Source organism: Saccopteryx bilineata, chromosome 9 (genome assembly GCF_036850765.1).
Source record: "Saccopteryx bilineata isolate mSacBil1 chromosome 9, mSacBil1_pri_phased_curated, whole genome shotgun sequence".
Lineage (NCBI taxonomy): Eukaryota > Metazoa > Chordata > Mammalia > Chiroptera > Emballonuridae > Saccopteryx > Saccopteryx bilineata.
This window is the reverse complement of record NC_089498.1, coordinates 33,062,095-33,087,355: the sequence shown is the minus strand read 5'-3', so window position 1 is coordinate 33,087,355 and position 25,261 is coordinate 33,062,095. Positions and strand designations below refer to the sequence as shown.

Below are 25,261 nucleotides of genomic sequence, written 5' to 3'. Positions count from 1 at the left end.
AGCACATCCATGGCTTCATGCTGAGAGCCTCCTTTCTTTTCTATCTTCACTCACCTCTTTGGGCATCTCGGAGGTTCAGGGATTGAAATTCCATCTGAATATGAATGGCACCCAGACTTTTATCTTAGCCCAGACTCTCCCTGCAATCCAGGTCACAGCTCCCACTCCCCATCTCTGTCCCAAACTCCACAGGATCACATCTGAGTTCCTGATATTCCTCCTCCCCCAGGGCACGTCTCCAGTGGGCCTGCCTGTCTCATAATTCTGCAGGTGTTTAGGACAAAAAAGCCTTGAAGTCAACCTTCATTACTTCTCTCTCTCTCTCTCTCTCTCTCTCTCTCTCTCTCTCTCTCTCACACACACACACACACACACACACACACACACACACCTCACACAATTGGTTAGCAAATCCCTGTTGCCATTATCTTCCAAACATATCCAGGCCTGCTTCTCACTGCTTGCCCTGCTCCCACTCAAGTCCAGACCCACAGCACCTCCTACCTGGGTTATTTCAACACCCTCCCTGCTGGTCTGCTGTCTCCCTTCCCCTTAACCCCTTCCCGCCTACTCTCTCCTAAAACCTCGGGAGTATTTGCCTTCTGGTCTTATTCAGAGTAAAAGCCTCACCCCTATGCACCTCTGGCCTCATCTCCCTCTTCCTCCTCCCCCCAGCTCACTCTGCCCCAGGCACACTGCCCAGCCCCACTCCCCTGAACTCCCTGCCTCAGGGCTTTTGCACTTATTCCTCCTGATTAGAAGAGTCTTCTAAGATAGCTGCACGGCTCACTCCTCACTTCCCTCTGTTCCTTCCTGAACTGTCAGGTCATTGGAGAGGCCCTCCACGGCCCAGGGTTACAGACCCCCACTTCTTTCTCTGCTTTCTTTCTTTCTTTGCACTCATCACCTGCTACTCTGCTATTTGTTTTATTTCCTTGTTTGTTTTCTCTCTCCCCCACTGGGATATAATCTTCATGATGACAGTTATTTCTAACTGTCTCCTCAGCTGCTCTATCCCTAAAGTCCAGAAAAGGGCCTGGCATGTAACAGGCGTGTATTAAACATTTGCGGAATGAATGAAGGATTCAATAGTTGCAGAAGTGGCTTATCCCATCCTAACCCGAGTTCAAAGCCAGAGGTCTCATTTCACATGTGGAGGCCTCACAGAGGGACCACAGGCTGGTGAGGATAGCCATATAAGGTCTGAGCTTATTGCGAGATTCCTGCCAACACTGTGAGAATATACAAGAAAACCCCCAAATCAGACATATGTAGAACTGTAGTCCATGGTCTTATCATCACTTGAAAATTCAAGCTTTGAGATTCCTTTGGAAAGCAAACTGGGAGCTGATGATGATATGCATTTCTTGAATTAGTTACATGACTCAACTGACTACAGTTTCACTGCCTGTGTTAGTACCAAAGCCGTAGGACTCTGAGGTGGGTGTGTTGGCTGCCTGGTGTTGGTGATGGACAGACAAGCTGAGATAATAAGTAAATCAGCTATTTTCCCTACCTGACTGATTTCCATTGCAACCCTGAAATGTGTGGCTTTCTCAGTCAATGCTCAATCGGTGGCTTCTATAGCAACTCTCATCTATTTCAAATGCTTTTATTAAAAGTTGAAAAAAAACCCCAACAGCTAAGCAGATTTAACGTCTTGGAAAACATTGGGCAAGGAACAATATTAACATTTGTCAATATTTTCTATATTGGTTCTGAGAATTAATTTCTCAGGCAGACAAGAATGACCATGATAATTATATTCAAATACAACCAATCTGAAACCATGCTTTCAATAATAAAAGTCTGGCCCACGGCAAATTTATAACATGTAATTGAATGTTAAAACAGTGGTTACATTGTAAAATAACCTTTCAACTGTTTATCCAGATGGTCAGCTGTTTCATATTAACCAAATCAAATACCTCTAATTGGGGTTCATAATGAAAATCTTCCATTTCTGGGTAATTATAAAAGCCAGAATTCTATTTTTAGCCACTGAAGATGTTAAATCTTTAAAAATTCAGTTGTTTATTAGGTCTTGTTTCCCACTGGCTTCTTCATAACAGAACAGAAAATCTGACCACTAAAAATAAGAGTCAGCTGTGCTAATATATTTACATAAATAATTAAAAATTCTACAGCAGAATAGGCAATAAAATGTATTGTCACCATAAACTTCCAATGAAAGAACATCACTTTAATTAAAAATTACAGAAACAGCTATAAATAATTCACTTATATTTCAAGCTCTATGTGTGTTTAACTCAAGAAAGAAGTAACTCATTCAAAATAAAACAACAAAACCAGAAATGACCTCACCCCAAATTCTATCATTGAGGTCAGTAACCACATTTAATTAAGATGAGATGTTAATAATATATTCGAGTAGAGAGAGCTTCTTCTCTTAATTTCCCCAGGTAGAAGTGTTATTATTTGGCTTTTAACTTCTGATTAAAATTTAAAAAGTAGGTTTTTAAAATTGAATTTACTGGGGTGACATTGTTTTATGAAACCATACAAGTGTCAAGTGGACAACTCAAAAAAACATCATCTGTCCACGGCATTATGCACTCATCATCCCAAGTAAAATCTCTCCTTGTCCTCATTTATTCCTGCTTTGCCCTCCTCCAGCGACCCCCACCCTCTCTGGCTATTTGTTTTCTGTGTCTAGGTGTTATATGTACATATATATATATTTGCTTAATCGCTTTGCTTTATTTCATCCAGCCCCCAAAACCCTGTCTGATTTATGTATCTATGTGTCTGTTCCTATTTTGTTTGTTAAGTTATTTTGTTCATTAGATTTTACATGTAAGTAAAAAAAAATCCATGGCGATCCTAGCACTGTAAGCAAACAAACAAATAAATGGTGGGAGTCCCCCCAAGTTAAACTCAAATCTAGTTTTGAAATCTCACTCTCTTTTTATTTTTCAAAACAGTAGTGTGAACTCCCCGTTCCCCTCCCAGTGAACGGTAAGCTACCACACCTCTGTGTTTCTGAGAATGCCGTTGATGACACACCTGGATTTTCAGTGAACTGATTTTTGTCATCTACCTTCCAAAGGTCTTGGAAGATGCAGAATAAAATGTCCCATCGCCAGTCGATGATTTTTGTTCAATTTCCCATCATTTTTTGGTGATTTCTTTTGAATGGGCTCCATATTAGATTAAACAAGGTGTCAAAGAAAAGGGCTTGATGACTCACAGGAAGACTAGCAAAAAACCGAAATTGGACATTTTAACAAATCTTTTGGGACTGAATTTTCATCACTGCTCATTGCAATCTGTACCAGTTTGAGCCCATGAATGAATTCTACCCCAGAGCAAAAGAGCCTCCATGTCCAAGAAGGAGGAGGAGGAGGAGGAGGAAATGACTTTAATAAAATCCAAAGAAATCAGGACAAAGTAGGCAGCAGATTTCAGAGAGATGAGAATCTAATTTGGGTCTGATTCAGATGTTCTGTGTTCAAAGAATAGGCTCAATTTAGATCAAGGCTTTGGAAGAAGAGGCTGCTGACAGATATGGCTCTTTCATATCGCTTTTATGGACCGAGGAAGCCCAGTGAGAGGCCCGTCTGTCCTGTTCAGAACTTCCTCCTAGGGTTCATTTTAAACAGGGACACATTGGCCTGGTCAGTGGTGGAGTAGTGGATAGATAATCCACCTGGGACGCTGACGTCCCAGGTTCAAAACCCAAGGTCACCAGCTTGAGCTTAGGCTCATGCAGCTTGAGCATGGAGTCGCTGGCTTCAGTGTGGGATCTTAGACATGACCTCATGGTCGCTGGCTTGATCCCAAGGTTGCTGCTGGCTTGAGCCCAAGGTCTCTGGCTTGAACAAGGGGTCACTGGCTCAGTTGGAGCGCCCCTGGTCAAGGCATGTATGAGAAAGGAATCAATGAACAACTAAAGTGACGCAAGTACAAGTTGATGCTTCTCATCTCTCTCCCTTCCTGTCTTCCTCTTCTCTTTGTCTCACTAAAAAACCAAAAAACAGAATACAGAAAACAAAAAAACAACCCTATCACCAAAAAACCGAACACATGCAAATGTTTTCATAGTTGGTAGATGTTAGTCAATGTTTGAAGCTGAAAAATAATATACTGCTCACAAAAATTAGGGGATATTTTATAGCTTCATATTTATTTTTTGAAATATCCCCTAATTTTTGTGAGCAGTATAGTAATAATAATAAACTATTTCTGTTTATACACAAACGTATTTGCACACAGACACCCCCAACCCAGCTGCCATTAATCCGTATCATACCTACTTACTGAGCACTTCCAATACATCACCCAGTGCTGGGCGTGGGTCATTTTAAGACCTTTGAGCCTCTAGGAATTTTCTGTACTTGGTGGCATCATCCAAAGTCATAGCAAACATACTGAAATGTACCCGCATTGCAAATACATTTTTTTTTCCTATAAAAGTTTTGAAAAAATTATTTTATTTTTGCTTTTTGGAATTATTTAGCTATGGGGAATATTTCATTAATAATTCCCTATGATTTCACTAGTGCATACTCAGACATTCTTGCAAGGGCAGTTCTACAAATGGTTTTCAAATGTAAAGACATTTCCACAAATGTTCAGTATGACATTGCTACAGTTGTCATGCTATACAGACAGTTGACATTTATTAATTGCAATTTAGCTGTTCTCAAATTTCGGAGACAATAGATTATGTGTTCGAGTCTCTGGCAGTTTGGTAGGCCCCCGGAAGGTTTGAAGGTCTCAGTGCTGGGCCAAAAGTGCTTAGCTAATTAAATGGTACTGATGAGGGCCTGCTGCTAAACATGATTGTTCTCTCGTGGAGCCTGAAATTTAGCAGGAAGATGGCCAGTTATGTGAGGAATAAGACTAAAGTGTTAGGAGGGTTATACTAGATGTTCAAAAAGCCCTGGGAGCCGAGTCTGAAGGGCAAGCATCCTGCCAGTGGAGACCGTGCCTGACCGTTCCCAACACCGGGAACACAGGCAGGCTGGGCGCAGCGGGGGCGGGTGGAGCGCCAGGAGTTCTCATCGCGGCCTCCGCACTCCGCACTGGCGTGTTCTCCTTCCGTAAACCGAGGCTCAGAGGGTTTACACTCTCCTCAGCAAAAAGGGAGATTGAGAATTCCTCATTTGCAGGGAGGTTGTGCAAATTAAATGACTTTGGCAACAGTGCTTTGGCAAACTTTTATATAAAAATGTTAGGCATTTTAGACACACTACTAGCAATATTATTGTCATCCTTCTCAAAGTACATGTCTCCAGGGAGTTATGAGCATCCACGTCTAGTTTGGGCTGGGCCCAATTCCCAGAAGGCAGAGAGCTGCTCACAGGCATGGAGGATAGCGGGGCTTCTGGGGAATTCACGCGTCTCCTGACAAGCGAGACCATGATGATGCTTAGAAATGAGCGGTTTCTGTTGCTTGGCTCTTTCTCACCAGCTGAGGATCACTGGTTCCTACTTTACAAGGAAACGATGTAGTTCCTTCCTCCCTTCCCCTACCTCCCCTCCTCTCCCCTCTTCCTTCTTTCCTGGGAGCACCACCATTTGCAGAACAGTCTCTTGCTCTTGTGACTATAAGTCCCCTGGAAGCTGCAGGCACAGTCCATTTCTTTCACCGGTGGATACACAGCAGTGGCCATGTCAGGCCCACAATGGTCTCTACATAAACACCAGTAAGTGCATTTAGTAAATTAAGGAATGGCCAACTGTAATCCTTGTTCTTTTTTCAAGCAGTTGTCTTTAGAAACACAAATATCTATTATTTTGATTGTGTAAAAATCTAATGTCACGGCATGTTTTTGTCTTTTAAAATTTACCTGTAATTTCTTTTACTACATAGAAAGATTCAAGCCCCATGGCAGAAACTTTTAGTTAGCTGACAATATCAACCCTTTCTTCTTCTTCTTTTTTTTTCTGAAGCTGGAAACGGGGAGAGACAGACAGACTCCCGCATGCGCCCGACCGGGATCCACCCGGCACGCCCACCAGGGGCAAAGCTCTGCCCACCAGAGCCACTCTAGCGCCTGGGGCAGAGGCCGAGGAGCCATCCCCAGCGCCCGGGCCATCTTTGCTCCAATGGAGCCTTGGCTGCGGGAGGGGAAGAGAGAGACAGAGAGGAAGGAGGGGGGGGTGGAGAAGCAAATGGGCGCTTCTCCTATGTGCCCTGGCCGGAATCGAACCTGGGTCCCCCGCATGCCAGGCCGACGCTCTACCGCTGAGCCAACCAGCCAGGGCCATCAATCCTTTCTTCTTTAGCAAAGATAGGACCATATCTCCCAGTATTCCTTGCAGCTAGGTGTGGCCATGTGACTAATTTTGGCCAATGAGATTGAAATAAAAATGTGGTTGCCTTCCAGGAAGTCTCCTTTAAAAAAGCTCCCTCCCGCTGCTGGGATGCAGATACAAAGGTTGGGGTGTGAGCGTCAAAATAGACCATGAGGAAGAGGGCTCCAGCCTACAGGTGGGGGAATGGTGAGCAGCCATAGGAGCCCTGGACTGTGGTGTTTACTCTAGATTTTATTTTCTATGAGAGGAAAAAAAAATCACCTTCTATTTCTCAGAGCCACAATCATTTTGAATGTTCCCCTTATATTTAGCCAAACTCAATCCTCACAGATAAAGTGCTGCTTGACATAGGCTAACAGCTCCCCAGATGAACGATCCTTTCCAAACAAATGTTGAGCAGCACTAGGTAATTTTACATGGGCAGGGACGGTATTTTTCCTCTCTAGGTAATTTTACATGGGTAGGGACAGTATTTTTCCTCAGCACATAGCTTATATGTTCAATACATGGGCAGAAGTCTGTGCTGCTGAGCTGTTTACTACAGACTCTGGAACAAGATGAGTTCTGTCTGAAAAATGTTCGGGATAGAAATTGCTACTTGATTGCCCCCAACAGAAATCCCCTGATTGTGAAGAGAATGAAATAAGTCCTCTCAGAGGCTGTTCAGAATTATTGAGCTGCCAGGCGCCTCCCCAAAGTAAGCAAATCAAAGATGCAAAGGTTGGACCCCATTACTCATTTCACTGTTGGAGAAGGTTGGGCCAAGGCAGTCATTGCCATTTTAGCATCATTGTCCCTGAGCTGCTCTTTCTGACAGTAATTAGCCAACAAGTTCAGCTGTACAAGTCTGCTTCCCATTAGAGACACTGTGATGTCAGCAAGAAGCGCCTGGTGCCCGTCTTGTGTATGCAGAGTACGGGCTCCGTCCGAAAGCGGAAGCGTGTCTTTCGTCACTACGTGTTGAGAGGACCGGGTGTGAGAAGTGGCTCTGCTTTGGGATATCTCAATAATTACATGATTTTGGAGCAGAGAATGACTTTCTCACCATGACATCAATCCAAATCATAGGGAGAACATAAATTAGATTGCTAGGTATAAAAACCCCCCAAAGGATTCTTTATATGACAAAAATGTATTAATGTGACTACTTTCGCTCAAGCAACGTATGTTCTGAAAATTCTTCAGAAAATTAATGATGCATTAAACAACTTAGCCATAAGCATACCCACTGACCTTTTTCTTAACTAATTACCAACAGTTGGAAACTAAATATATAACAGTGAGGGAATGAATAAATTAATGAGTATATCCATGTAATAGAAAAATAGAATAATATACTATTTGGTGGTTAGAAATAATAACTACTTCTTGACATAGAGAGCTATTCACTATACACTGGGAAGTAAAAATAGCAAGATTCCAAAACAGGATGGATGATGGGAGCCAATTTTGGTAACAAATAAGAGAAGTACTCAGACATGTGATTGAAGGAGCAACACCCAAGTTGTTAAAGGGAGTATTGCTTGGGTGGAATGATTACAGATTTTTTAATTATATTTTTTATTCTGAATTGTTTTTTTTCTTTTTGTTATAGTAGTATTGGAAATTTATTGGGTGTTTTAACAGTTAGAAAAAAAGATATAAGTGATATTGCTTTTTCCTGCCATTGTATTCCTTTCTTCTTTGCCATAATCAAAACTGGCATAGAGTTTTGAAAATTGAGGGAAATGAGGATATTGCTCAACATTTTATAATAATGTAATCACATAGCAACTTTAATTACAGTTTTCAGCAATAATTATAATGGTGCGCATTATAAGTTTCCTCTGTGAACTATATTAACTTTATAATAAGGATAAGAAGATATGTTATTGAAAAGAAGAATTATATCTATCACTAGACCACTGCTGTCTGTTTTGATTTAGCTAAGAGAACAGTGCAGTTGCCTTTGAAACACATTTTAATAACCCAGGCTTTCTAGTGAGAATATTCACTCTGATGCCTGGACATCTCCTGTCTTTGGAGTTACAGGCTTCAGAGAGATCAAGGCGTATTTCACTGATTTTAATGTCCCCTGGTGAGATAAAAGGGCCAGCAGTGGAACTGTTGTGCCTGAGACGTGCCTGAGACAGGATGCAGGCCAGGGCTAGGACCAGGAATCAGTGAGAAGTAAGTTCCTAAGTTTCGTGGGGGCTGGGGATAGGGAAGAGGTCTCCTGTTTTAGACCAGAATCAGGCTATCAGGATCCAGGTCAGGGGGAGAATTTCTAACTGTGCTAAGAAGCCTTGAGTGTCTGTTAGTCATCTGAGATGAAATGGGGTTATTAGAGATGAGTCACAGAAAATCTTGGAATAAGACAGAGATAGAGAAATTAATAGAGATGGGGCACAAGGGGGAGGAAAGAGAAAGACACACAGAGACAGAAAGAGAAAGAAGTAGACAGAGGGGCAGGGAGAAGAAAGGAGAAGTGGAGAATAAGGAGGTGGAGGAGGAGGAAGAAGTGGAGGAGGAGGAGGAGGTGGAGGAGGTGGAGGAAGTGAAGGAGGAGGAAAAGGAGGAGATGGGGGAAGAGGTGGAGGAGGAGGAGGAGGAGGAAGAGGTAGAGGAGGAGGAGGAGGAGGTGGAGGAGGAGGAAGCAGCAAAGAAGAGGAAAGGACTGGGAGGAGGGAAGGAGAGAAAGGGAAAGAGGAAGAGAGAACCAGAGACAGAAGAACAGATGGCCAAGAGACAGAGAGAAATATGGATATAGAGAGGAAGAAGATGTAAATAGATACAGGAAGGGGAAGGGAGAAGAAGGAGGAAGAGAGATATGGAGGAGGAGACAAAAGAAATGGAGAGAGCAAAGGATGTACCCAGAGAAACAGGCACAGAGAGAGACACAGAGAAAGATGTGTGGACATGCAGAGTCACAAACAGACAGGGACACCACCATAACCTGCACGACCGCAGAGCCCGAAGCATTGCTGTTGCTTAGAATCAAGCCCATTAGGGGCAGATGGCTGGACAGTATCTTTTTCTGTGTGCCTTTGTCAGCTAAACCCAGAGCTCTCCGAGATAACAATAAGAGTCCGCAGTGTGAAGTTCTCTGTGGCAGTGCCTGCTCCCTGAAGAATCATTAATTCAGCAACAATAACCCCACCACTCACAAGGCCGTCACATCTCTTTAAGAATTCCGGGGAGCCAAGTACAGATTATTAGAAAACTGTGTCTCAGCCTGGCCCCTCCCTGAAGCCCTGCTTACCCTCTGCACACACAGTCCACCAGGGACAGTGCTTCACAGTGCACAGGATCAAAGAATGCAAATAATTAATGAGCTTTTTCTCCCAGAAGGGTTCCTGTGACAATAGCTCAACTTGTCAGAGATGTTAATCCTGTTTTTGATGAGCTGAGAACCTGAACCAGGAGAGGGAAGAGGGGAGGGGTGGGGGGAGGGGGAAGGGCTGGGACAGGGGAGGGGAGAGGGGACTTGGGAGGGGGAGGAGGAGGGGAGGAGGAGGGGAGGGGAGGGGAGGGGATGGGGGAGGGAAGGGAGAAGAATGGAGGTCCAGTCAGCACTAAGCTGAGAAAGGGTCACTTTTTGCAACTTTGGATCCCAGGAGGAAGAAATGTGTCTTGGGAGTCAGGCCAGGGACAGAAATGTGTCACATACGCTCTTAGGCACTCCAGCTGCAGAGAAATACTCAGGGATATATTCTGAGGATTCACAAAACTGAACTTGGTCACAGTGGCTCTCTATGGTTCCTCATGACTTAGCGCCCACCCCTGTCTTCTGGGAAGAGCTTCCTGCACTCCTTCGGGAAGCCTCCACTCCAGACCATCATGGTTAGAGGCTGGGGTCCATGCTGGGCTCAGGTACTGGGACGAGCCCCCGGGCACGCCCCATCCTCCTGCTATTCTGTCTGGTTCAGAGATGGGCATATGTCTGTCCTAGGCGGCTCAGGAGATCCAGACCGGGCCCTTGGGTTAGGGCTCCTGACAGGGAAGGGTCTCTTTGTGCTGGTGGGACCCAGGCACTGCATTGCTGGTAGTCTTCACAGACACACAGACATGGCTGAGAGGAAGCCAACCCTCTGAAGAGCAGACCTGAGAGGCAGAGACAGAATGTAACCCGAGCACCTGAATGCTCACACCGGATGCCCTAGTCACCGTGAGCTTTTCAGTGACGTGAGCCTATACATGCCTTCTTGGCATAAGTCACTCTCAGATGGGTCCTGGCACCTTGTAGAAACACAAGTCCTGCCTCGGGTGATTTACACATTGTTTCTCTGACCTTTTCTAACACAGTGGGTGCCACTGACATCCCACCAGGATAAAACAGGGAACCTTTGTACCCCACTTCCAGTAACTGGGACTTTGTTCTCCATGTCTCAAATCCTGTCCCTGATGTCCCTCAGTGTCTTGGCTCTCGCCAGTCACCCCTCTCTCTCCAGGCTGTTATCCTGTCTCCTGACTCAGTTGCTGAAACTACTTTCTGAGTCTTGCTTCTGTCCTCCAAGTGCCACACTCCATTGCTAGATAGGATTTCCTCCCCCTTCTCAATCAGCTGCCTGCCGTGGTGGCAGCCACATCCGGGAACATCATCTCCATTGACTGTCAACGTGCCCTGAGTCAGGAGGTACATGACTCCAGCTCAGGCAAAGCAGACTCGCCCCTGGGCATGTGGACCATGGGCCGAGTAACACTGAAAAATGGCTGGAGGGGGTTCATTCTCCTGTGAGATCCTGACATGTCAGCCCCTAGTGCCCACTTCCCAGGGTCTCAACAATGCCCTGTGCGATCTTGGGCCTGGTTCTAAAGGTATTCTTCAATTCTATAAACTACCTATGGAATCTTTCAACAAATTCTCCCTTTGCCTAAGTCAGACAAAGCTGGTCTTAAACAACTTCAGCAGACCCACCTGTCCTGCTGTGTGTCCCACCTCAGTGGGACCTCTCCTCCCAGACACTAGTGTTTGTCCCTTCTCGTCACATTAACACTTTCATGCCTGGCAACATCCCAAGTTATGCAGCACTGGCAGAGTCCCAGGTTCAGTATTCATTTTCTCTCTGCCGCCTCCTATCGTTGGAGTCCAAAGTGACAGCTAAGCTCCCATAAATAGACCCTAAATCTGTTCAACTACCATCCAGTTCGCTCAGCTACAGGTTTCCTCACTTAAGTGCTTAAGACAGTTTTTCTTTTTGATGTTTAAATTGCTTGTTTCCTTTGCCAGATACCAAGAAGAGGAAGGAAAGAGAGAGAGAGAGAGAGAGAGAGAGAGAGAGAGAGAAATGGAAGAACAAAGATTGGCCAGTCTAGATTCACACTGTTAAAGGATTTGGTACTATTTTGCATCTTTATCTAGTTCATCTAGCACTTCAGAAAGTTTTGTTGTAAAAATAAAATCCCCTTTTGGTGTGAAGACAGTCTGTTCAATAAATGGTTTTGGGAAAATTAGACAGATACGAGCAAGCAATAAATAAATAAATAAATAAATAAATAAATAAATAAATAAACAAAACTACCTTTTTACATTATGCACAAAAATAAACTCAGAATGAATTAAAGACAAATGTAAGACTCAAAAGTATAAAAATCTTAGAAGAAAATAGGCAGTACAATCTCAGACATTTCTTATAGTTATATTTTTTTCCTTGAGCAAGGAAAACAAAAGAAAAAATAAACAAATGGGACTACATCAAACTAGAAGTTTTTGCACAGTGAAGGAAACCATCAACAAAATGAAAATAACCCACAGAATGAGAGAACATATTTGCCAATGATATATCTGATAAGGGATTAATATCCAAAATTTATAAAGAACTTATACAACCCACACCAAACACAAACAAACAAACAATCCAATTAAAAAATGGGCAAAGGACTTGAATAGATACTTCTTCAAAGAGGATATACAGATGGCTAATAGACATATGAAAGATGCTTAGTGTGCCTGACCAATGGTGGCGCAGTGGATAGAGCAGGGGTCCCCAAACTACTGCCTGTGGGGTGCATGCAGCCCCCTGAGGCCATTTATCCGGCCCCTGCCACACTTCCTGAAGGGGCACCTCTTTCATTGGTAGTCAGTGACCAGTACCCAGCGCTGCTCACCTACGGTACTACTTCCGGTGACATGGGACGCACACCTCACGGCTCCAGAAGTACGTCATATGATGCACATCCGGTCTGCAGCACCCCACATCACCGGAAGCAGTGTGAAATAACAGCAGAAGTAGGAAGAAAGGCAAAGCACTATAACCATTACTACACGGTACAATGGCCCCCATACTCCCCCAAATGTACTACAACATAATGGCCCCTATAACCTCCCTTTGCCCAAAAGTTTCCCCCCACATTACTACACACCATATTTCATATTTCTCCTATTATAAGACCCTGTCTTATATTAATTTTACCCCCAAAAGAAGGGGGCTGTCTTATTTTTAGTTCCCATTGAAATACTAATCAGTGTGTTGATTTAAATTTACTTGTTCTTTATTTTAAATATTGTATTTGTTCCTGTTTTGTTTTTTACTTTAAAATAAGATATGTGCAGTGTGCATAGGGATTTGTTCATAGTTTTTTTTATAGTCCGGCCCTCCAACTGTCTGAAGGACAGTGAACTGGCTCCCTGTGTAAAAAGTTTGGGGACCCCTGGGATAGAGCATTGACCTGGGAAGCTGAGGTCCCAGTTTCAAAACCGCGAGGTTACTGGCTTGAGTGCAGGCTCACCACATTGAGCGTGGGATCATCAACATGATCCCAAGGTTGCTGGCTTGAGCCTCAGGTTGCTGGCTTGAGCAAGGGGTTACTGGCTAGGTGGGAAGCCCCCCCCCTCATCAAGACATGTGTGAGAAGCAATCAATGAACAACTAAAGTGATGCAACTATGAGTTGATGCTTCACATCTCTCTCCCTTCTCTCTCTAAAAAAAAAAATAAGTTAAAAAAGAAAAAGATGCTCGTCACCAATCATCAGAAAAATACAAATTAAAACCACAATGAGATATCACCTCACACCTGTCAGAATGGCGCTCATCGAGAAATCAACAAACAACAAGTGCTGGCGAGGATGTGGAGAAAAGGGAGCCCTTGTGCACTGCTGGTGGGAATGCAGACTGGTGCAGCCACTGTGGAAAGCAGTACGGAATTTCCTCAAAAAATTAAAAATGGAATTGCCTTATGACCCAGAGATGACATTTCTGGGAATATAGCTGAAGATACCTGAAACACTCATTTGAAAGAATATAGGCATCCCTGGGTTAACTGCAGTGTTATTTACAATAGTCAAGATTTGGAAGCAGCCCAAGTGCTCATCAGTAGATGATTGGATAAAACAGCTGTGGTACGTTTACACAATGGAATACTACCTGGCCATTAAAAACAAAACAAAACAAAACCCCGAAAGGAAATCTTACCCTTTGCGACAACATGGATGGAGAATATTATGCTAAGTGAAACAAGCCAGTCAGAGAAAGACATGTACTATATGATTTTACTTGTATGTGGAATCTAATGAACAAAACAAACAAACAAAATAGAAAAAGACTCATAGAGACAGAAAACAGACTGACAGCTGCAGAGGGGATGAGGTTTACAGGGCTGAGTGCAAAAGGTGAAAAACTGAAAACAAAAAAACATCAGAGACAATATGGTGATTATCAGAGGGAAAGGCGGGTGGGGGAGGTAAGAGAGAGTGATGGGGGATGAATGGTGATGGAGGGAGACTTGACTTGGGGTGGTGAACACACATTACAATGTACAGATGATGGATTATAGAATTGTGCACCTGAAACCTATAGAATTTTATGAACCAATGTCATCCCAATAAATTCAACAAAACAATCCCCTTTTGGGATTTAAAAATAATTTCCGCTGTTTGTTTGCCAGCTTGCTTCACGGCTGAGGTGCTGATGTGGAGACCATGGTGCATTTTCAGGTGTTACAAAGAAGGAAAATAAGACACATGTTTATTAAAAGCGTGTCTAATATTTGATTATCTGTACCTCAGATGAGAAGATTAGATTTTGGAAAGAAAGATTAATAACTTTCTTTTGCAGAGATAAGGGCGCATTTGGACCTGCCTGCTGATTGCTTATTGTGAAACAATGTATCAATGAGGGCATCTTGTCTTCCCCAGCATTAGATGCACTGCGGATAATGATCATTTAATTAAATCTCGTTATGAAAATTCCTTCTTGCTAAGCTCTGGGCAGAGCTTAAAGGAAGACAATACATTTTGAAGACTTTTCTTTTTGGTCTGTCACTCATCATTCAAAGACCCAACCCAGATCATCTATTTCTTCCTCCCTCCCTTCCACCCTCCCTCCCTTCCCTTCCCTTCCCTTCCCTTCCCTTCCCTTCCCTTCCCTTCCCTTCCCTTCCCTTCCCTTCCCATCTTTCTTTTTCTTTCTTTCTTTCCTCCCTCCCTCCCTCCCTCCCTCCCTCCCTCCCTCCTTCCTTCCTTCCTTTCTTTCTTTCTTTCTTTCTTTCTTTCTTTCTTTCTTTCTTTCTTTCCTTCCTTCCTTCCTTCCTTCCTTCCTTCCTTCCTTCCTTCCTTCCTTCCTTCCTTTCTCTCTCTCTATTTTTGCAAGAGAGAGAGGGAGAGAGAGAGAGAGAGAGAGAGAGAGGAGAAGAGAGAGACGAGAATCATCAATTCGTAGTTGCAGCATGTAAGGCCAGGAGCCGCCATCGTGGCCATTCACATGCAGGTTCCCATTGGATTCAGGCAGATGATAAAGAAATGGCGGAGTCGGAGGATGGTGAGCCATCCTATTTATTGGTGTCTCACCAAGACAGGCAAACCACAAAAGAAGACAAGGGAAAAGCAGAAAACCAGCTTTTCCCATGAAGGGCAAGGGATCAGGGAAGCCCCTGCAATTGTGATAGCAGGAACTGTGTGAACCAGCTCCTGGTCTGTCCCACTTTATAGTGTAGAAAACCAAAAACCCCTAATCCAATATACAAACAAGGAAGTCTCTGATACAAAGCCACTTATCCAAGGCATAATTGGATTCCTCATGAGAGTGCACCACCCAGATCATACAATCAGTCAAGAGTGTGGGGAAAAGCCCAGTCTTAAAAGTAAACCCTAGGCTACAACGACCCTGCCTGCCCACAGTCCATCCCCCACACCCAACACAAACCACAAGCGAGCAAACACATATATCATATTTACAAACTCATTTGACCAACACGGCATTTTAGTTGTTCGTTGATTGCTTCTCATAGACTATTTCTAAATACCAGCAACTTCTGCTCCTTTCCTCCTGACAGTTCAGAGAACTTAACAGAGCACGGGCTTTGCAGATTGTCTTGTTTTCATCCTGATTTCTCTGCTACTAAGCTGGGCAGCCTCAAACAAACTACTGAATCTCTCTGAATTCCTAAGAGCATTAATCTGTACAGGGAGCTCGCCAATGCCTGTCTCACGAAGTTGTGGTAACAATAAAGCAGGTCAGGTGTCTGAGATTCATGGGGCCACATACAGTGGCTCTTTTCTCTCTTCCTTTGGAAACTGTGCTTGGCACTGACAGATACCTCTGGTTATTTGGGAACACAGCCCCGAAGCCACTCTCCCAGGCAGGCCTGTATCTGGGAATGAGGTGTGGGGGTTGCGTCCCCATTTAGCAAGCCTTGTTCCCTGCTGCCCTCAGCCCACAACACTTAGGACATATACTTCCAACTCACCCAGCTCATTAACAAGTTTAACTTAATGGTAGTTTGCTCCTGACAACCAGCCCTTGTGACCTTGTGCCTGCCTCCCGTCTCTGGCCACGGAGCTGCTCACCCACCTGATGGTTTGGTGTTGCAGGGAGTCGGGGTCCGTGGCATTCACTGTCAACAGCACGCTGCCCACGGAGATGTTCTCCTGCCTGGTCACCATCATGGGATCGGGGTAGAAAACCGGACCCTCGTTGACATCCAGGACGGTAATGTGGACAGTTGCTGTAGAGCTGGGGCCGTAGGAGACGTCAGGCACCAGTGGGTCCTCGTTTTCCACTTTGATCAGCAGAGTGTGGAAGGCAGAAATCTCATAGTCCAGGGGCTGGAATGCAGAGAGAGGGACTCAGCATGTGCGTGGGCCACGATGGGCAGACGCTTTTGCATAAAGTGTCTCTGACATGCCACTGGCAGGGGTGGATGTGCGGGGATGCATCCAGGTAGTGTGGACCAAGGTTTATGCACTTTGGGGTCCTCTTTAAGAAAAAGAATATGAAACATAAAGATATAAAATTAGGTATGAAAGTTGTTGTTGTGTTTTAGATTATGAAAAACGTTACCACACATTACTCATATAATGAGTCTCAAAAACCTGAGGCCTCCCTTTTAAGATCTCTTTAGGCCACTCACCAGCAACTCTGAAATTAAAAGGCTTCCCACCTGTCACTTGTAATGCCAAACTCCGACACTCATGGAGCTCAGCTGGATGAGGGACTCTGAAGCCAAGGCTTTGTCAGCTTTGTGGTAACCCCACCCCTGTCACCATGGGAGAGCCAGTGGGAAAGGCAAACATTTTTAATGTTTCCCACCAACTCGCTGCAAGGTCTAGTAGGCGTCCCCAAACTATGGCCCACGGGCCGCATGCGGCTCCCTTGAGGCCATTTATCTGGCCCTCGCCGCACTTCTGGAAGGGGCACCTCTTTCATTGGTGGTCAGTGAGAGGAGCACTGTATGTGGCAGCCCTCCAACGATCTGAGGGACAGTGAACTGGCCCCCTGTGTAAAAAGTTTGGGGACCCCTGGAAGGGCTGGGGTCCCTGCAGCACTTAAAGTAGAGGATCCCTCAGCCCAGGTCTGCAAGTAGGGGTCATGAAGGGGAAAGAATTTGAGGGGCTGAGACACATGGCGTCAAGCCACTGGGCCTTTTCCCACCTGAGGGCATTTGAAAATTCGTGGGGGCATTTGAAAATACATGAGGGCATTTGAAAATACGTGGGGGCATTTTCAATTGTCACCATGACTCGGGGGCTCACTGGACCTATATTGTGACACCAGACACATAGCCATGTCTGGGACAGTCCGACACAATGGCATGTTGTCTGGCTCTCAGGGCGAGTGAGCAGCCCTGATGAGGCAAGAAACTGCCTGTGATACCAGGTGATGCTGGTATGTGATGCTGACTGTGACCCAGTCCTCTGCCTTGCCCTGGGCTACTGTTCATGCTGAAACAGCGGACTTAGCTGAAAGGGCGATCTTTACTCCCAAATACAAGAGTGGTCAGGGTCAAGTCCTGGCCCTGACGTTAGTAACCCTGGGACTTAGAGGGCCAGAGGCAGTCACTGCACCTCCTGGAGTCAATGAAGTCCCAGCACAAAGGAACTGTGGTCAAGATGAGGGGATAGGATACATGCTGAAGGTTCCACGCAGAGATCGGTCTAGAGCAGTGGATCTCAAACTTTTTGAAGTCAGAGCACATTTAAAATCCTACAAATAATTGTAGGTACGCTATATACAAATGTCTGAGAAATATGCTATAGTCAAATATTAAAGAAAAAAAAAAAAAGTCCAAGCATGCTTTTATGGTAATTAAATGAAATAAATATGACAAAATTAAATTTATTCTGACATTAAAAACATTTTTATGTTACATTTTTTGAGTTATGCTTTTTAGAATTCATATAAAAGAGGGGTTAAAAAATAAAAAAAAAACAAAAATGTTATTTTTTTATAAATATAGATACATTCTTATTAAGATTTAGTAAATTTGGCAGGTTCTGGCATGAATGTGTTAAGTGTTTTCATTCTTGTGTTTATGAGAAACATGAGCCTGATGTGTCCTAGCGATTTCTTCAATGTTTGGGCATATATTTGAAAGGCAAACTCTCATTTCCCTGTCAATACATTGAAGAATTCCTCTCTTTTTACTCTTAATTGTGTTGAGGGTAGAAAATCTTAATTCACATAAATAGAATGTTGAAAATTGTAGTAAAATGTTCAAAGCTTTTTTAGACATTGCCACATATTCTTCTTTTATAGAAATCCGAAAGGCTTCAGCAGATAATTCCTTATGTTTAATCATCAATCCACGATCAGTGGATATAGCTGCCAGTTCTTCCTCTGTTGATGTTAAACCAAAATCACTTGAAGCTTCCATGAATGGGTTTCTAATCCAATCGTATTGTTCAGTGTTAAGTGATGGAAAATGCTATAAATTAAATTCTGCCTGTCAGCCTGCAAGTCCTATTTAATTTACACTTAACTTTTGCTCACTTCCAGAATCGGATTCTTCAATATCACGCTGCTTTTTTGAGAAATCTATCCATTTTATTTGGGTGTATTTATCTAAAAATAATATAATGATGTGTTAATAAATAGAATAATGATGTGTTAACAAAAAGAGCAGTATTTCTGTAATAGAATGGTATAATAGAGTAACTATATTTATTTTTATATCTGGGCACATATTTCTCTGGAATACCATAGGGCGCACCTGGAAATCTTCTAGGGCACACCAGTGCGCCCTGGCACACACTTTGAGAACCACTGCTCTAGAGTCTGATAACAATAAGAAGCTGTTTAAGATGGTGAGAAGGCAGAGTGTGGAATTGAAATAGCTGGAGAGCTGCTACCCTCCTGCCTGGTTTTGCTCTGCCCGCGTTCCCCAAGCACAATGCTGGCTGCAGAGTAACGGGGACTGAAGAATGCCACAGAGGGGGGAACGGAGAGCGAGGGACTGAGCCGCGCAGGGAGAGACCAGCTTTTCCCGCAGCAGCAGAGCCGCTCAGGGGTTCACTTCCCTCTGCGCAAGGCGGGGGAGTAGTTCCGGTTGTGCGGAGCTGGTGAGACTTGGGGTCCCTGCTCTAGTCCCTTCCCAGGCCTGCCCTCCGGCATGTTGGATTTAGAAGCCTTCCATTGTCTCGGGCCTCCTACCCTTTTGATGTGACTTGTCTGGTGCAGAATATGTGTGTCGGGAATTGGAAGAAATTGAAAACACAATAAATTTAAAGAGATTTCAATGCAATTAATATTTCAGCAAATGTCAAGAGAGGGTATGGACCACTGTCCTGGAGGGTGTAAGGCTGGAAAAGCCGGCCCACACAAGAAGGGAAAAGGGGCTGGGGCTTGCTGTCCGGAAGAGGGAGGATTTGGACATGATCCATCAGTGATTTTTAGGCCTAATGAGGTTGGGGATCAAGGGTGCCTGCTTTCTTGATGCCCGCTTCTCTGAGGACAAAAGAGAAAACAGACTTAAGACGCAGGGTGGATTATACTCAGCTGTGAGAGTTACTCTGACATTTTGAAATAGGCTTACAGAGCAACTAAGGGTATTTCTGACCAGAAGGCTAAAGAGGAAACAGGTGCTCACTTGCCAGAGCCAGTAGAATGTGGTCCTGCAGGGAGGCAGCAAGGCCCCGCAAACGGCACAAGCCTGAGCCTTCCTAGTTCTTCAGTGCCCTGACTGCTGACTGGCGAGGGCAGGTCCACTTGCTGCTGGCTGCCCCACGGCTGTGTCCACACCCTTTTCCCTTACCCACCGCTTACTGCCAAGGCCTGCCTTGCAGCTGAGGGTGGACATGTGTCACCTAGTCAATGACATGTCGTGGGAAACTACCTGGGCAATCCGTGGAAAAAAAAAATTTCTTTCCTATCAAGAAGATAGGGGCACACGAGAGCTAGCTTGCTCTCTCTCACTTGCCTGGTTGAGTCCTTGCTTCCTGTCTTGTATCACAGTACTGGGAAGATGTGATGCTTGGGGCTTTGGCAGCCATTTTATGTCCATGAGGAAAAAGCCAGAGCGTCTGCCTTGCCCCCTGCTGGCTCTCTGTCTCCTTGAGTTGCCAGCCAATCCTAGACTGCCTTACCCTTTGTTTAGTTATGGAGAGCATTACATTTTCTTGACTGTTTAAGCCACTATCAGGCTGGCGTTCTGTTACTTGTGGCTGAAAGCATTCCTAACTAATGTGCTAGGTTGCTGGCACAGTGGAGAGCGCAGGCATGTGGCTGGGCCTGCCTGTGTCCTGGGGCTTGGATTCAGGTATGCTGAGATGCAGGGAGAGTTCACGGCCTTCATAGGGATTCATGTGGCAGGCAGCTGAATGGAGGGAGTCGTCATCCTCATTTGGAAGCACGGGAAGTCCACTCACTAGAAAAACCGAAGCCTAGGCAGCGCCCCAGGCTCTGTGGGCACCTTCTCAGGAGTCTGCAGGTGGCAACTTCTCATTCTATGACAGAACTCATCCGTGGGCTGGGCTCTGTGACCGGCAGCGTCACCTGGAGCTCCTCTCCTTCATGTTCTGATTCGGCAGCTGTGGCATGGTGTGGCCTGCATTTTAACTAGTATTCCAGGTGATTCTTCAATGTGCTAACATTTCAGATGCAGAGCGCTGTGCAGATATAAACACGTGTGCAAGAACTGTGCTCCTCCAGGAGGCAGGAGGCAGATGTGTATTTCCCCAAGCTTTGTCTTTCTTGCAGACCTGGAACACTGCCTGACAGCTTGTGGGGACACAGGGCCAGTCGCTGAGGACAGTTGGTGGCTGTGTTATTTGACGACTTTCACAGCTTTGAAATAGAAGTGGTGGGTGCAGGAGGGCAGTGTCAGGATCCCCTGACAACTCTGCCACTGCCTGCGTTATCAGGGAGGAAGAACTGGGAAAACCCGGAGGCTGCTCTTTCCAGGTGAACACTTGAGGTTTATTTGGAGGGTGGGCTTGGGAGGACCCCAGAGCCCTCATGCTCTGGAGCAAGCTGGAAACTCTCCAAGATGTCTATTCTCAATGGCTTCTGCCCCCAGGGGAGTTGTGGAACTTTGCGGATACAGTTAGGCTGAATAATGACCCCCAAACACATCCACCAATCTAATCCCCCAAGCCTGTGAATATGTTACTTTAGGAGGCAAAAGGGGGTTTGCCGATGTCATTAAACTAGGACCTTGAGATGGAGGGATGATCCTGGGTTATCCATGTGGCCCAATGTCATCATAAAGGTCCTTAAAAGAGGGAGGCAGGAGAGTCAAAGGGAGAATTAGATGGGAGGACGGAGGCAGAGGGTCAGAGTCAGAGGGAGATATGAAGATGCTGTGTCTCTGGCTTTGAAGGTGGGGCAAGGGGCCACGAGCCAAGGATTGCAGGCAGCTGCAGAAGCTGGTAAAGATGAAGAAATCGACTGTCTAGGAGCCTCCAGAAGGAACCAGCCCTGCAACTTGGGCCCTGTGAAATTGATTTTGGAGTTCGGGCCCCCAAATGTGTAAGAATAAATTGCTGGGGTTTTGGGGGTATTTTTGTATTTTTCTGAAGCTGGAAACGGGAGGCAGTCAGACAGACTCCCGCATGTGCCCAACCGGGATCCACCCGGCACGCCCACCAGGGGGCGATGCTCTGCCCATCGGGGGCGTTGCTCTGTTGTGACCAGAGCCACTCTAGCGCTTGGGGCAGAGGTCAAGGAGCCATCCCCAGCGCCCGGGCCATCTTTTGCTCCAATGGAGCCTCGGCTGCAGGAGGGGAAGAGAGAGACAGAGAAGAAGGAGAGGAGGAGGGGTGGAGAAGCAGATGGGTGCCGCTTCTGTGTGCCCTGGCCGGGAATCGAACCTGGGACTTCCGCACTCCAGGCCGACAGTCTACCACTGAGCCAACCGGCCAGGGCCTGGCTGTTTTTTTAAAGTTATGTTTGTGGCCATTTGTTACAGCAGCCACAGAAAATGGACACAGGCTTTAACGCTCACCACTGTTCTCCATGTTTTTATATATGAGCTCATGAACTTCTCATGACAGTCCCAAGAGGTGGTTGGTATTATCACCCTCACTTTACAGAGGAGGAAACCGAGGTACATAACACATAGTTAGGTATCTTGTCCAAGGGCCACACAGTGGGGTAGGTAGCATGTTCCTGCTTTGTCCATGGTTACAATGACTATAAATATGATTATTCCCTGCTTTTGAGGCAAATGGCTTCACCCACCAGAAAAGAAGCTGTCCCAATGAATGTCCTTGTCTGGCAGGAGTTCTCTCCAGAACTTCCCAGCGAGGGTAGAAGTGTGAAAATCCTCCTAGGACACGAGACACCGTACCAGTACGTTCTGCCTCCCCCAAACTCCCACCCAACGTTCTGGAGTGCTTGTGGGAGCCTAGGGCTTGGCATTCGTTATCACATTTTCTCCTATTCCACCTGGGTCAGGAAATTGGGCAGAAGCTCCCGGGAGGTTTCACACCAAGAATTAGCTCGTGGATGTAATTATCTCCTATTTTTAAGAGAATAACCGAGACTCTAAGAAAGGCACAGAAGAAATGTAACAACACCTATTTTGAGCATAGATCTTTAAAAAAAACTTCACATATTTCATTTTTGTATATCTTTGCTAATTTGTTATCAAACATGTGGAGAATCTCATTTAAAAATTAAGTTGGCTGTTTTTTTTTTTTTTTTTTTTTTTTTTTAAGGTTACACATAAGTTTGAGTTTTCTGGAACCTGTAAATCAGGTTGGTTTTATGGCTGTGAGGAAAGCCATGAACCTTTTTCTTTTTAATTCCAGGGGGAGACACTAAGACTGACTTACCCAGAACACTTCCCACACCGAGAGGCCATGAGCCCCATGGTGGGCCCTCACAGCTCACGCGTGGGGGGTGGGGAAGCTGGGAGCAAGCACCCTTACCTTGACAACAGAAAGCATCCCTTCATTGGTTTGTGGGTTGGTGTGAATTTCGAAGCTCTGGCCAGGGTTTCCATTGATGATGGTATAGGCAGCCCTCCACGCGCCAGTGGTTGGGTCATCTTTGTCTTCAACCGTCAAGTTGACAATAACTCCCACGGATCCTTCCTCAACTGTGGCTTGAAACTGCAAACAAGGCCGATAATTAGTGTTACTATTATGAAAAAAAAAAATAGCGGAAAGACCATTTACAGAACTCAACCATATGCCTGGTATTGGATACGTTACTATATCATCTCAATTAATAACAAATAAGGAACATAGGAAGATTATGATAGAGAACAGTGGGGTTTCCTCTCTGTGTCCTTCTCCTGTTTGCCTGAATGGAAGCAATCACAGGAAGCGGGGGAGGGTTGAGCCACAAGGAGGAAGGGGTTTGGGTTCTCAAGTCAACACATGGAGGGGAACACCCGCCTGAACCGTTGACGAATGAGAAACAAACTTCTCTTGAGTTTGAGCCTGTATACATTTTTGCTTGCCTGTGTTCTTGTAGCCTCACATACCCTAAGCCACAAGGTGACCAGATAACCAGAGTGCCAGGGCTTATTGTGAAGGGACCGGAATGGAAGCCCCGTGTTTGGCTCCAGAGCCTCTGCTAGATTGTACCACCTGCTCCAAAGAAGAAAGCCAATGTCATCCTTCCCACCTCCTGCACCCAACCAGTGTGACTTTAAGAACCTATCTTCTAAGGAAACATATAAATCAATTGTTTGGGGCCTTGTTGCACCTGTGCTTTTATTGTAATACATCTCAAGTACTTGTTGCAAGTAGGTGTGGTGAAAATAAATCAATAAATGAAAAATTGGCTTTCCCATAGATAGAGAGTTTCACAAGCGATCATTAGCACATCCCTTTCGCTGGAAGCATAAAGTATTGTTTTGGTGCTTACCTCTGACACAGTACAGGTGAATAGTAATCCATTTGCAAATATTTTACAAACAAGTAATACCAATAAGCTGACAAGAAGAAGAAATATCTTGGAATTTCAATTAGTAGAAAAGCGAATCTAGAGACAGTAAGACGACATCAAAAAGCCCTTGTGTACAAAGAGAAGTAATTTGAGAAATGAGGTTTCGAAAGCAGCAGCTGATTAATTGACTTGCAAATCATTAATCATAAGCCTTAATCTTGATGCCTTGTGGGGGTGGAGAGCGGATGGCAACTAATTTGTCTATCACACCTCAGCAAACCTTGGTGAGTTGTTTTCCTTCCATAAAAGGGGAGCTGGGAAATTCTTAGACCGTGCGTGCGGGATGCAAAGTGGTTGGAGTGCGGAGGAACATGGAGGATGCTGTCACACAGACACAGCTCTGGGAGACAGATATTTTGGCCTGATTCTTGTTTAAATAAGTCCTATCTTGTATCTTTCCCTCCTCCTTGTGAAAGTCATGGAATACCCAAGCTGGAAATCCAGACTGGGGGGTTCCCAGCCCTGTCTGCACATTAGAATCTCTCCAGAGGCATGACTGAGTCCAAGTTCAAGGGTGGCAAGGAGTTGTCAATGGAAGAGCCAGCCCTGCATATTGGTGAGGCTCCCTGAGCTCAATGTCGAGGGGCCTGCAGTGCACCTGGGCTCAGCAGGAAGGAGGGCTGTAGCAGCTACGTGTCTGCTGTGCGTCCAGAAGCAGGGCATGGTGGCGCATGCGCTCTCTCCTCCTTTCAGATCGCAGATCAGGATATAGGTGCAGAGAGGGAAGGAGGAGAGGCTTATCCAAAACTGTTCAGTTTAATGAACCCAAGGTCAGATCTAAGTTTCCTGGATTCTAGTAATCTTCTTTCAATAAGTTCTATTCCTCATGCCCACTCAGGAGCCACATGCTATACTAGTCCTTCACCCCCTGCTGTAGCTGAGGCCCAGAGGACTAGTTCTCTGTCCCTTCTGATCACAGCAGACCTCAGCTCATAACCTGTCCTTGTGGCTCTTCTGACATCCAGGTGGACAATTACTCAGGCATGGGGAGTGCTAAGACTACAGGATGCTGGAAACCATCAGTCAGGTAGAAATGCTGTTACATCCAATACCTAGATGAGGAGTTGCTTTGTCAAAGCAGGTGAGTGTCACATTGGTGAGATGAAGATGCTATAAGAACAGATCATGATTTGTGGAAGCTGGAGGCTCTATGTGCATCTGTCTTGACACAGCTTTACCTCCAGCCCTGCGCATGATGTTAGGTGCACATAGGGACTCAGTAGATAATTGCCGAATGAATGAATGGTCTAAAATGTAGGAAGAGGAACCTGGTATCAAAGCTGATGGGTGTGAGGAAATGTGAAGGGATGAAGCTGTACAGGAGTGAGACTAAGAAGGACTGGCTCATTGCCTGTGCCTGACTCTGCCACTTCCCTGAATGTTC

At 45.1% G+C, this 25,261-nt stretch overlaps 1 protein-coding gene across 1 annotated transcript in view; it reads right to left on the bottom strand.

Annotated features, from left to right (window-relative positions):
* The window catches only part of CDH13 (cadherin 13), a 1,138,640-nt gene that overhangs the window by 88,327 nt on the left and 1,025,052 nt on the right, over nucleotides 1–25,261 (bottom strand). The window contains exons 9-10 of the mRNA XM_066242281.1: nucleotides 22,851–23,033; nucleotides 16,054–16,307 (exon numbers count right to left, since the gene is read on the bottom strand). Of these exons, the coding sequence (XP_066098378.1) occupies nucleotides 16,054–16,307; nucleotides 22,851–23,033 (437 nt within the window). The remainder of the gene's footprint in view (nucleotides 1–16,053; nucleotides 16,308–22,850; nucleotides 23,034–25,261) is intronic.